The sequence below is a fragment of the Cetorhinus maximus genome, chromosome 15 (assembly GCF_964194155.1).
Source record: "Cetorhinus maximus chromosome 15, sCetMax3.hap1.1, whole genome shotgun sequence".
Lineage (NCBI taxonomy): Eukaryota > Metazoa > Chordata > Chondrichthyes > Lamniformes > Cetorhinidae > Cetorhinus > Cetorhinus maximus.
This window is the reverse complement of record NC_135893.1, coordinates 3,151,325-3,164,247: the sequence shown is the minus strand read 5'-3', so window position 1 is coordinate 3,164,247 and position 12,923 is coordinate 3,151,325. Positions and strand designations below refer to the sequence as shown.

Sequence of the window (12,923 nt, the reverse complement as noted above, 5' to 3'; positions counted from 1 at the left end):
ATCTATTGGAAGGAGATAGCAGAATGAACCAATCTTCTTAAACGAAATAAAACTCCTTCCTGTGCCAGCGATCGTGTTCTTTATTTGTGTGTTTGATTGAAACATATAAGATCCTGAGGGCTCTTGAGAGGGTGGACGTGGAGAGGACGTTACCTGTTGCGGAAGAATCTAGAACTAGGGGTCACTGTTTAAAAATAAGGGGTCGCCATTTAAAACAGAGATGACGCGAAATGTTTTCTCTCAGATAGTGAGTCTTTGGAACTCTCTTCCTGACAAGGCAGTGGAAGCAGAGTCTTTGAATAATTTTAAGGCAGAGGTAGATAGATTCTCGGTAAGCAAGGGTGGGGGGGTGACAAGTTATCGGGGGTAGGTGGGATGCAGATTTAAGGTTACTATCAGATCAGCCATGATTTTATTGATTGGCGGGGAAGGCTCAAGGGGCCGAATGGCCTACTGCTGTTCCTTGCTCATATGTTCGTAACTGTACCCAAGCAGGGGTTGGATTTACTGTTCCAAATGACTTTCATTACAGAATCAAAGAATCACACAGTGCAGAAGAGACCCTTCAGCCCATTGAGTCTGCACCGACACGTGAGAAACATCTGACCTACCTACCTAACCCCACTTACCAGCACTTGGTCCATAGCCTTGAATGTTATGGCGTGCCAAGTGCTCATCCAGCTACTTTTTAAAGGATGTGAGGCAACCCGCCTCCACCACCCTCCCAGGCAGCACATTCCAGACTGTCACCACCCTCTGGGTAAAAAAGTTTTTCCTCACATTCCCCCTAAACCTCCTGCCCGTCACCTTGAACTTGTGTCCCCTCGTGACTGACCCTTCAACAAAGGGGAGGGGAACAGCTGCTCCCTGTCCACCCTGTCCATGCCCCTCATAATCTTGTACACCTCGATCAGGTCGCCCCTCAGTCTTCTCTGCTCCAATGAAAACAACCCAAGTCTCTTCATAACTTAAATGTTTCATCCCAGGCAACATCCTGGTGAATCTCCTCTGCACCCCCTCCAGTGCAATCACCTCCTTCCTATAATGTGGCGACCAGAACTGCACACAGTACTCCAGCTGTGGCCTCACCAAGGTTCTATACAACTCCAACATGATCTCCCTACTTTTATAATCTATACCTCGATTGATAAAGGCAAGTGTCCCATATGCCTTTTTCACCACCCCACTAACATGCCCCTCCACCTTCAGCGATCTATGGACACACAAGCCAAGGTCCCTTTGTTCCTCAGAACTTCCTAGTGTCATGCCGTTCATTGAATACTTCTTTGTCAAATTGCTCCTTCCAAAGTGTATCACCTCACACTTTTCAGGGTTAAATTCCATCTGCCACTTTTCTGCCCATTTGACCATCCCGTCTATATCTTCCTGTAGCCCAAGACACTCAACCTCGCTGTTAACCACCTGGCCAATCTTTGTGTCATCCGTAAACTTACTAATCCTACCCCCCACATAGGCCTGAATTTTCCCGTCGGCGATTTGGGGGCGGGGCCTGCTCGCCGACGGGAAAACGACGCGGGATGACGTCAGGAGGAACCCCCGACGTCATCCCGGTCCTTTTAAATTTTTAGGAAGGCGGGCGGACAGCGAAATCAGCTGTCCGCCCGCCAACCTGTCAATAGCCAATTGAGGCCATTGATAGGCTAATTAAGATAATTAAAGACCTGACCGTCCAACCTTCAGGCTGGCGGGCAGGCCAGGAGCCCCAGCGGGCTCCTGATAATACATGAAGCATCATCCACTGGCGGGATGAGGTTTCATGTCCGTTTTTAAAAAGTTTAATAATGTTTATGTCATTTTTATTAACATGTCCCATCTCGCGTGACACTGTCACATGATGGGGACATGTTAATAAATTTTTAATTTTTCTATTTTTTGACTTTTCATACCTGTCACTAATCTCCCTGTAACAACACTTGGTCTCAGGGAGCAGTACGCACTTTGACAGCTGGGGATTCCCCCCCCCACCCCCGCACAGGGAGCGCATAGCGCTTCCCGTCGGGCAGGCTGCTGGGCGGGCCTTAATTGGCTCGCCCACTCAAAATGGCGGTGGGCCCCGTTTCGGTGGCGGGGGTTGACTGTCCGCCCGCCGCCGAGCCGGTGGGGCCCGCCCGCCATCCAAAGGCAAAATTCTGCCCATAGTCATCTGTGTCGTTTATATAAATGACAAATAATAGGGGACCCAGCACAGATCCCTGTGGTATGCCACTGGACACTGGCTTCCAGTCACTAAAGCATCCTTCTGTCATCACCCTCTGCCTCCTACAACTAAGCCAATTTTGAATCCACCTTATCAAATTACCCTGTATCCCATATGCCTTTGCCTTCTTTATAAGTCTCCCATGTGGGACCTTGTCAAAGGCTTTGCTGAAATCCATATAAACTACATCAACTGCACTACTCTCATCTACACACCTGGTCACCTCCTCAAAAAATTCAATCAAATTTGTTAGGTATGACCTCCCTCTGACAAAGCCATGCTGACTATCCCTGATCAAACCTTGCCTCTCCAAGTGGAGATAGATTCTCTCCTTCAGAGTTTTCTCCAATAGTTTCCCTACCACTGACGTGAGACTCACTGGCCTGTAGTTCCCTGGCTTATCTCTACAACCCTTCTTAAATAGCGGAACCACATTAGCTGTTCTCCAGTCCTCTGGCACCTCCCCCGTGGCCTAGAGAGGAAATAAAAATTTGGGTCAGAGCCCCTGCGATCTCCTCTCTTGCCTCCCTCAGCAGTCTGGGACACAAATCATCTAGACCTGGAGATCTGTTCACTTTTAAGCCTGCCAACACCTCCTATACCTTGTCACTCCCTATATTAATTTGCTCAAGAACCTCGCAGTCTCTCTCCCCGAGTTCGATACCTTCATCCTCATTTTCTTGGGTGAAGACGGATGTGAAGTATTCATTCAACACTCTACCAATGTCCTCTGGCTCCACCCATAGATTGCCCCCGTGGTCACTAATGGACCCTACTCTTTCCCTGGTTATCCTCTTCCGATTGACATACTTATAGAATATCTTGGGATTTTCCCTACTTTTACCAGCCAGAGCTTTCTCATATCCCCTCTTTGCTCTCCTAATTGCTTTCTTAAGCTCCACCCTGCACTTTCCACCCTCCACTAATGCCTCCGCTGATTTGCTCCCCTTGTACCTGCTAAAAGCTTCTCTTTTCCTTCTCATCGTATCCTGAATATCTCTGGTCATCCATGGTTCTCTGGGTTTGTTACTCCTTCCTATCACTCTAGAGGGGACATGTTGAGCCTGTACCCTCCCCATTTCCTTTTTGAATGCCCCCCATTGCTCTTCTGTAGATTTCCCCACAAGTAGCTGTTCCCAGTCTCCCTTGGCCAGATCCTGCCTTATTTTACTAAAATCCGCTCTCCCCCAATCCAAAACATTTTTCTGCAACTTGACTACTTCTTTGTCTATAACAAGCTCAAATTGTACCATGACACTCCAATTGTACCATTACACTCAATGTTAACCTGCTGTGGAATAATGCATTTTATTCATCGTACAAAACAATGTGAAATAAATACATTTTGGAAAGATTAAAGGTCTAGGTGCAACATGGAAATCCAATCTAGATCACAATGGAAATTCATTGTTTTGCTCTCAGGTCCTGCTCCCACATTAGCAAATATGGGACAGTAGGAGTCAACTTTCTTAAGAAAGCGGGCAACCAAACTGCTTAAAAGAGTAACTATCCCCACTGAATGAAAGCAGTTACCTGCAACAGATCTGACTTAATAACAGTCGGCTCACGTGTCCAATTTCTAATCGAGTCTCTAGGATAGTTTTTGCCTGGATAGCAAATTAAAAATCAATTCCCATGTACCAATATGAAAATGAACCAATGATACACTAGGAAAGAAAAAAAATCCCCATTTGATTGGCTTTGCAATCAAGTATTGGGTGGAAAAATAATCAAATCTCTTTGAGATCCCATAACAGTACATGCACTACAGTGCTTCATCAAACAGAAAAATATAGGTATACTTCCTTACTTCCAAAGCCGAGCTACTGTTGCTTTCACAGGCACCCATTGTATTTTCTTAACACCATTGTTACCAGCACTACTCCACTGTGACCTACTTTCTGCTAAGACCTTGTTATTCTGCAATTCTGCTGAATTAGGAAGCTTGGCTTCTGCCTCCTGTTCATTCCCTGCCAAGCCTCAGGCACACATCCCCTGTTTACACCCAAAGTTCCATTACGTGTTCCACAAGTAATACCACAGGAGATGTACAGTGAGTTGAAATGTTTCCATTTGAATAGATCACAGCACTAACTGAAAAGCATGATATGAAAAACTAGTTTATCGCATCGCCAGCCTCAGAATTACTGACAGAAAATGTACACTGCATTTTTTAGTTCCATTTATAGCCTTCAGCAAATTGCTACATCAATTTACTTTGAAAGGATTTTCTGCATAGCCACTACCTCTTAATTAGAAAGGTTGATGACAATGACACCTTGCAATGTCACTCATTACACACAAGCCAGTTTTTCAATTACATATATACTTAATATAAAAGTATTACCCAATATCTCCGGAAGATAACCTATATGTAGCCCATTGTATCTGTGCACATTATGAAAAAATATACATATAGCAGACACTTCATATGTCCATTTATCTTATTCCTATGTCATCATTTTGAGTCATATTTTTTATCCCAGCATTCAACATTGAAACTTCTTGCTTAATGCGTTTTGCAGAATGTTAGAATTCTTTCATCATAGTCAGGTGGCATGTGCAACTTTACAAATCTGGACATATATGTTGCTAAATAGAATTGTAACAACAACGTGGTATAATCAAAGACATTAATTTTGCCAGATGTGTTAATTTACTTACTTCATTGGTATTTATAACTCTCTTGTCTTCAGAGGCGTTGTCTATGTATTGCAGCAGTTTTTTACTTAGTTTCCGCACCTCTGTAGTTTTATCTTGGCTCTTTAGAGTTTCTGGAAATAGTGCAGGATTGACCCTTTTCTTCTTTTCCATATTGGATTCTTCCCTAAGGATCTTAGCCATAATTTCCGCCTTCAAATTTTTCTGCTCTTCTGTAAATGCCCTTTCAAAGACAAATATTTGACAAAACTCCAGTAGTTATACCGAATTAATGGCACAAAAAGGTATTCAGCCCAACAGGTCTATCCTGATGTTTATGTTCCACAGGAGACTCCTTTTACCTTACTCCACCTCACACTGTCAACACATCCTCCTGTGCCTGTCTCCCTCATTATTTATTTAATTTCCCATTAAATATATTTTTTTATATATGTTTATGGGATGTAGGCGTCGCTGGTTAGGCCAGCATTTTTATTGCCCATCCCTAATTGCCCTCAAGAAGGTGGTGGTGAACTGCCTTCTTGAACTGCCGCAGTCCCTGTGGTGTAGGTACACATACAGTGCTGATAGGGAGGGAGCTCCAGGATTTTGACCCAGCGACTGTGAAGGAACAGCGATATATTTCCAAGTCAGGATGGTGAGGGGCTTGGAGGGGAACTTCTAGATGGTGGGGTGTTCCCATGGCTAGAATTTTACGTCCTGCAGGGGGGCACGCACCTGACCCGAACCAGCTTAAAATCGCGCAAGAGGACGTCCCGACGTTTTGCTTGGCAGGCATGCACAAAAGTTGGAAGAGCGCCCACCGACAGTTGAGCAGGCAATTAAGCTCATTAACAGCCCAACTGTCTGCGATTTTTCATGACCCGTCCAACCTTACTGTTGGCGGACGGGCCAATCGGCCAGGTGGGCTTTACATTTTTGATGAAACCTCATCCAAGGGCGGGATGAAATTTCCGTTAGGATTTAAAATAAAAAGAATTATCTGGGGATTGTTTTTTTTAAATGAGGTAAGCTTTCAGGTGCTTGATTGTGCTGCATGGACATTTTTTGCAGCACTTTTGTGCTTTCTTTTATTATTTGGAGGTCTGCAGCTCCCTGAGGCAGCTGTCTGCCTTCAGGGAGATGAGTGGAAGCGCTCCCAGCGGTGACGTCAGCGCCCACCCCCACTGGCAGTGCTGAGCCTTTCTCTGGGCGCGTTTCACACTAGCTGGCTGTTAATTGGCTACTTGCCACCACACCACCCCTCCACTTCACTCCCGGAAGGAAAGTCAGTCTCGGGCAGGCTGACTTTTAAAAAGATTGCCCCACAGCGATAGCATGCTGGGGGTGGGCTAAACAAGCTCAGGCTCCGACTTCCGCCCCTCAGCGGACAGGAAGTCCCACCCTCCAGGGCTTGCTGGTCAATCTGTTTGGCCGGCAGTTCTAGCAATTTTGGCAGCGCCAGAGCCCCACCTTCGCTCGCTGACCTAAAGATCCTGCCCAGTCTTTCTATTTATCTACAATTCCTCCCACTCTGTCTGTAAGAGTTCAGCACCCTTCTTCCCCATCACTTTTGAATGGCTGATTTAGGAGAAAAAAGAAATCTTGTCAAAACCTCAGCAGGATTGCTTCATTTCACAGTGAGGGTGTGAACACTTACACTTGCTGTGCACGTTCACTAGAATGGGCTCAGACTTATTAAAAGGCAGGTAACTTCTAGCCCACCAGAGTTGGTGGGACTCAAACCAAAGCTTAAGAGGTGAAAATACAGACTGTACTGCAATAGGAAAAGACAAACGAAGAGAGTGCGGAAGTGTATCACAAAACATCTTGTACAGTGAATTTTAAACAGTGCTAAATTCCTGTGTACCCCACATGAAACAGCATGAAACAAGTATAATTTTTCCAAGACTCAGTGCTGCAATCTGGGCTCAATATTTAGATTTGTGTATGCTAATAATACTCCTGCCTCTCTGTGGATGAACTTTATGGCAACATTTTTAGTGCAAACTCACAGAGCTTGTAAGCATGCCAAAAACTGTGTTCATATGTCAGATCCTGGGTGTATCCATATGTGCAGGTATTTCAAAAGCAGTCAGAAAAAAAGTTGTTGAAGCTGGTAGCATAGGATGGTTTAGACTGTGAGTCTGTTTACTGTTGATATTGCCATACATTTGAATTAGCGTCAACATGAAATGTACTCTGAGATAGTTCTAATTAAAATCATCGCATGGGTAATGTAGTTAATTTTGAAACAGAAACTACTTTAAGCCAGTAAAAGAATCTTATTGGTTTATATGTAAAATTCTATTCTTTGCAAATATAAGGTTTAAAATCCTAAACCAACAAAACATTGTGACATTCACAATGGAAACCAGAAATTTAGTTCACTGATTGATGGTTGAAAGCATTAGCTGACCTTGTATAAAGTCATTGGAGAATGATACTGTAGTTTAGTCTAGGGAATGCGCTCACCTGCTTGTGGCCTGGTCCCACTATACAGTCTAGATTCCCCAGTCACTCACAACTATCTCTGCATAGAGTTGGTAACAAGCAGAACAGACAAAGCACATTAAAATTAAATTTCTTGCTGAGGAGCTGCACTGACTTAGAAGTCACGGATTTTTATTTTCACGTTTTTCCGATAGGTTGGAATAAGGTAGTCCTATTTATGGGTCAACTTGTACTTGCTGCAAATAGTAACACCACTGTTGCCGGCCAGATTGGAGATGATTGGATAATTCCCCTATCATGCTTGGACACAGCACTGCTCTAAATAACCTGGATTGATTTTGTGGACATAATTTGTATGTAACTCTCCTTGATTTTTTCTTTGTATTCATTCATGGGTTTGGGCATCGCTGGCAAGGCCACCAATTATTACCCATCCCTAATTGCCCTTGAGAAGGTGGTGATGAGCTACCTTCTTGAACCACTACAGTCCACATGATGTAGGTACACCCACAGTGCTGTTAGGGAGGGAGTTCCAGGATTTTGACCCAGCGACAGCGAAGTCCAAATTAGGGTGGTGAGTGGATTGGAGGGAAAATTCCAGGTGGTGGTGTTTCCATGTGTTTGCTGCCCTTGTCCTTCTAGGTGGTAGTGGTTTGGGTTTGGAAGGTGCTGTCTAAGAAACCTTGGTCAGCTCCTGCAGTGCATCTTGTAGATGGTACACACTGCTGCTACTGTGCATCTATGGTGGAGGGAGTGAATGTTTGTGGGTGGAGTGCCAATCAAATGGGCTGCTTTGTTTTGGATCATGTCCAGCTTCTTGAGTGTTGTGGGAGCTGCATTCATTCAGGCAAGTGGGGAGTGTTCCATCACACTCCTGACTTGTGCCTTGTGGATGGTGGGCAGGCTTAGGGGAATCAGGGGGTGAGTTCCTCATCGCAGGATTCCTAGCCTCTGACCTGCTCTTGTAGCCACAGTATTCATATGGCTAGTCCAGTTCAGTTTCTGGTCAATGGTAACCCCCCAGGATGTTGATAGTGGTGGATTCATTGATGGTGGTGGCATTGAATGTCAAGGGGTGATGGTTATATTCTCTCTTGTTGGAGATGATCATTGCCTGGCACTTGTGTGATGTGAATGTTACTTGCCACTTGTCAGCCCAAGCCTGGAAATTGTTCAGGTCTTGCTGCATTTGGACATGGACTACTTCAGTATCTGAGGAGTTGTCAATGGTGCTGAACATCGTGCACTCATCAGCGACCATCCCCACTTCTGACCTTATGATGGAAGGAAGATCATGGATGAAGTAGCTGAAGATAGTTGGGCCAAGGACACTACCCTGAGGAAATCCTGCAGCGATGTCCTGGAGCTGAGATGATTGACCTCCAACAACCACAACCATCTTCCTTCGTGCTCGGTATGATTCCGACCAGTGGAGAGTTTTCACCCTGAATCTCACTGACTCCAGTTTTGCTAGGGCTCCTTGATGTCACACTCGGTCAAATGCAGCCTTGATGTCACTCTCACCTGAGAAATCACCCTGCTTTTACTGGGAGAGGTTGCTGCAGTTTTGATACTGGGCAGAATTTTCTGCCTGTCGGGTGGGTGGGCCCGACCCAATACCCGGCGTGCGGGGAGCCGATGCCTGTCGGAGAAGCGGGCCCCGCCATTTTACGTGGGCGAGCCAATTAAGGCCCGTCCAGCGTGACGTCCGGCGGGAAGTGCTATGCGCTCCCTGTGTGGGCGGGGGGGATTCCCCAAAAGCCAGAGTGCGTTCTTCCGCGCATGCGCACGATAAAGCGCACATCTCCCTGAGGCTAACTGCAGCCTCAGGGAGATCACTTCCACTTTGAAAAAGATTAAATATAGAAAATAAAAAATTCCCTAACATGTCCCCCCCATGTGACAATGTTACATGAGATGGGACATGTTCATAATTTACATAATAACTTTATTAAAATGTTTAAAACCCTGCATGAAACCTTATCCCGCCGGTGGATGAGGTTTCATGTTTTTTCTAGTTGCCGCCGGGGCTCCTGGTCGACCCGCTAACCTTAAGGTTGGACGGGCAGGTCCTTTAATTGTTTAAATGATCCTGTCAATGGCCTCAATTGGCCACTGACAGGTCGGCGGGCCCATAGCTGATTTTGCTGAGCCCCTGCCTTCCTGAAAATTTAAATGGGGCGGGATGAGGTCGGGGGTTCCGCCCAAGGTCATCCCGCGTCATTTTACGCGTCAGCGAGCTGGCCCCGCCCCCTGCTTGCCGACGGCAAAATTCTGCCCAATGAGTTCTGTTTGCTGTAGTTTGTAGAGTCCATTTTTAAATAGACTCTGTAGACTGTTTGTTGTAGTGCACTGATTAAACAAAGTCTGTTTACTGAGTAAATAGCTTGCTATAAAATGCACTATTTGCTGTGAGTTGTGCCTTCAGTCCCTCCCTGCCTCCAAATCAGTTTGGCTGACACAGTGATGTTAATAGAAACCCTGATTTATAAGTGAATGTATAAATGAATCTAAATCTTTGAATATACATCTATGTTATCTGCATTATTTATCTATTTGTACTTTTGCTGTAAAACAGAGTTGCTAATCTCACATATATGTAAAGTAAGAAAGAGAACATTCAATTTGTTGGGTAGTCAAAAATACTCACTGTTTCTTTTTCTCAAATTCCTTCAGGCGCTTTTGGTGGAGCATATGTTCTATGTAATTTTCACTTTCTGAGTACATAGGTCCTCTTATTTTCTTCTTTTGTTTTTCCGCTGCAGCTTGAGCATCTTTCTTCGCCTGTATTGCTCGTAGGCTGTCCTATTAGCATGTGTACAACTGACTAAATTTTATGCAGAAACTTTTTGATTGTAAGAGTTAAGGAATATGCAACATAGATTACTTATAGTCCTGCAGCATGACAAAACATTAAATAAGCTAAAGTATACTCCCTCACTGCTCAATGAGCTTGCCCACTGAGTAATTACATCATAAGAACCAAGGACCTGGATCTGAGTCCTCTGATCTCAGCAAGGCTGACAGCAGAAGCTCTACAGTTGGCCTCAGTGATTTTGGGTTATGGTGTGGAGAATTAGCCAGGGTTCCTGCTTTTAGTCACTATCCAGTGATCCTTGATGGAAGTGTGCAAGAATGGAAATTGGATTATCCACGACCGTGATATCTTCTGCATATAAGTAACCTACCAATGGTCAGTGTCAACATATTGGTCTAGCACATGTTAGATCTACTGTGATTCCAAGAGACAAAGCTGGATTTTTCAGCCAGTGTATACTATAATCACTAGTGAGTAACAGCTTCACTAAGGGGAAATATTAAAAATTACCCCCCACCCCCAACCCCATGATTTCCTGAGGACTGCCTGGAAAAGATACCCATACAATAGGTATATTGGACAAATCATCTCTTGGCCTTTGTCCAGTAATTTCGTAAAGGTGTGGTTTTTACCTGCAATGGTGACCCTTGGTGGCATTGCATTTTATTTGGTGCACTTATTTACTCTTTTGTGTTTGTTATTTTTGACTATTTTTAGCTGATTGATTTAAGGAATCCCTGGGGATGCAAATGAGTGGTCCTCTGAGTTTGTGAATATGAAGCATGCAGGAGTCTCATGTAGACATTGTGCCTGGTACCTGTTGCTTACCACATTTCATAGGCCACAGGGCAAGCACACTGTGATGGCAGCATTGCAGATACACGAGTGAAATATGCACGTGTCTGTGTACTTCCAAAGTAGATGAACAGTTGCCAGACAGCTATATATTTCTTGCTCTGTGTTGCAGTAAAGTTTTATGAAATGTATGCAAATCAGTCCTAATATTTGCTCACAATTAAGTGCTTAGAGATAAATTAAAGGAATGTGAGTAAGACTAAAATAATATTTACCTTATGTTGTAATTTAATCAAAAATATAAATCAAATATTTTATTTTACCATTTTTAGTCATTATTTCTCCTTTTGTCTAAATTTCTCTGATCAATCTGAGCCGTTCCGGAACTTTATTAAGCTATGTAATCCCATCCAGCACAAGGTCATGTGCGAACTGCCTTTCCTCTGAATAGGCTTTAGATTTCTGAGACATTGGGACCGTTTTTGGGGGCAGCGGAACCTGTACAAGGCGGACAGGTTGCACCTGAACCAGAATGGGACCAACATCCTTGCGGGGAGGTTTGTTAGTGCTGTTGGGGAGGGTTTAAACTAACTTGGCAGGGGAATGGGATCCTGAGAGGAGGTTCAGCAGGGGGAGATGCACAGCCAAAATTAGAAGATGGAGCAAGTGAGTCTGGAAGGCATAGAAATTATAGACCAGTTAAGGCACAAGGGAGTTTGGCAAGGTTGGGTGGTATTTATTTTAGTGCAAGGAGTCTGATGAATAAGACAGATGAGTTGAGGGCACAAATTAACACATGGAAGTATGATGCCATTGCTGTCACAGAGACATGGTTGAGAGAGGAGCAGGATTGGCAGCTCAATATTCCAGGATATAGGGTCTTTAGGTGAGACAGGGAAGGAGGTAAAAGAGGAGGGAGTATCGTAATATTGATCAAGGAATCAATTACAGCAGTAAGGAGGCATGACATCTTAGAAGGCTCCTCAAATGAAGCCATATGGGTAGAACTGAAAAACAAAAAAGGAGGGGCAGAATTTTGCCCTCGGTTGGTGGGGCGGGCCCCACCAGCTCGGCGGCGGGCGGGCAGCCGAACTCCGCTGCCGAAGCGGACCCCGCCGCCACCTTAAGTGGGCGGGCCAATTAAGGCCCGCCCAGCGGCCTGCCTGACAGGAAGTGCTATGCGCTTCCTGTGTTCCTGTGCGGGGGTCGGGGGGGCGGGGTGGGGAGGGGGTGGGCGGAGGGATTCCCCATCTGTCAAAGTGCGCTCTTTTGTGCATGCTCAGCACACTAAGTGATGTCTCAGGGAGATCAGTGAAAGTGTTACAAAGTTAAAAAATTGAAAAATAAAAAAATTATTAACATGTCCCACCTCATGTGACAATGTCACACAAGATGGGACATGTTAATAAATATCACATAAAATTTATTAAACATTTTTAAAGCGGACATGAAACCTCATCCCGCCAGTGGATGAGGTTTCATGTATTATCAGCAGCCCGCTTCTTGGCCATTGACAGGTTGGCGGGCCCGCAGCTGATTTCACTGTCCGCCCGCCTTCCTAAAGATTTAAACGGACCGGGATGACGTCGGGGGTTTCTCCCGATGTCATTTTTCTGTTGGCGAGCGGGCCCCACCCCCAAATCGCCGACGGGAAAATTCAGGCCGAGCAATCACATTGCTGGGAGTGTACTATAGGCCCCCAGACAGTCAGAGAGAAATAGAAGAGCAGATATGTAGGCAAATTTCAGAGAAGTGTAAAAATAATAGGGTAGTAATAGTGGGGGATTTCAACTTCCCCAACATTAACTGGTAGTGTGATAGGTTTAGAGGGAGTGGAATCAGAGCAGAAGAGGCCCTTCAGCCCATCGCATCTGCACCGACACGTGAGAAACACCTGACCTACCTACCTAATCCCATTTACCAGCACTTGGCCCATAGCCTTGAATATTATGATGTGCCAAGTGCTCATCCAGGTACTTTTTAAAGGATGTGAGGCAA

At 44.9% G+C, this 12,923-nt stretch overlaps 1 protein-coding gene across 1 annotated transcript in view; it reads right to left on the bottom strand.

Moving 5' to 3' along the window:
• Nucleotides 1–12,923, bottom strand: part of cfap74 (cilia and flagella associated protein 74) — a 240,871-nt gene that overhangs the window by 131,006 nt on the left and 96,942 nt on the right. Inside the window, exons 10-11 of the mRNA XM_078557686.1 lie at nt 9,963–10,117; nt 4,883–5,102 (exon numbers count right to left, since the gene is read on the bottom strand). Of these exons, the coding sequence (XP_078413812.1) occupies nt 4,883–5,102; nt 9,963–10,117 (375 nt within the window). The remainder of the gene's footprint in view (nt 1–4,882; nt 5,103–9,962; nt 10,118–12,923) is intronic.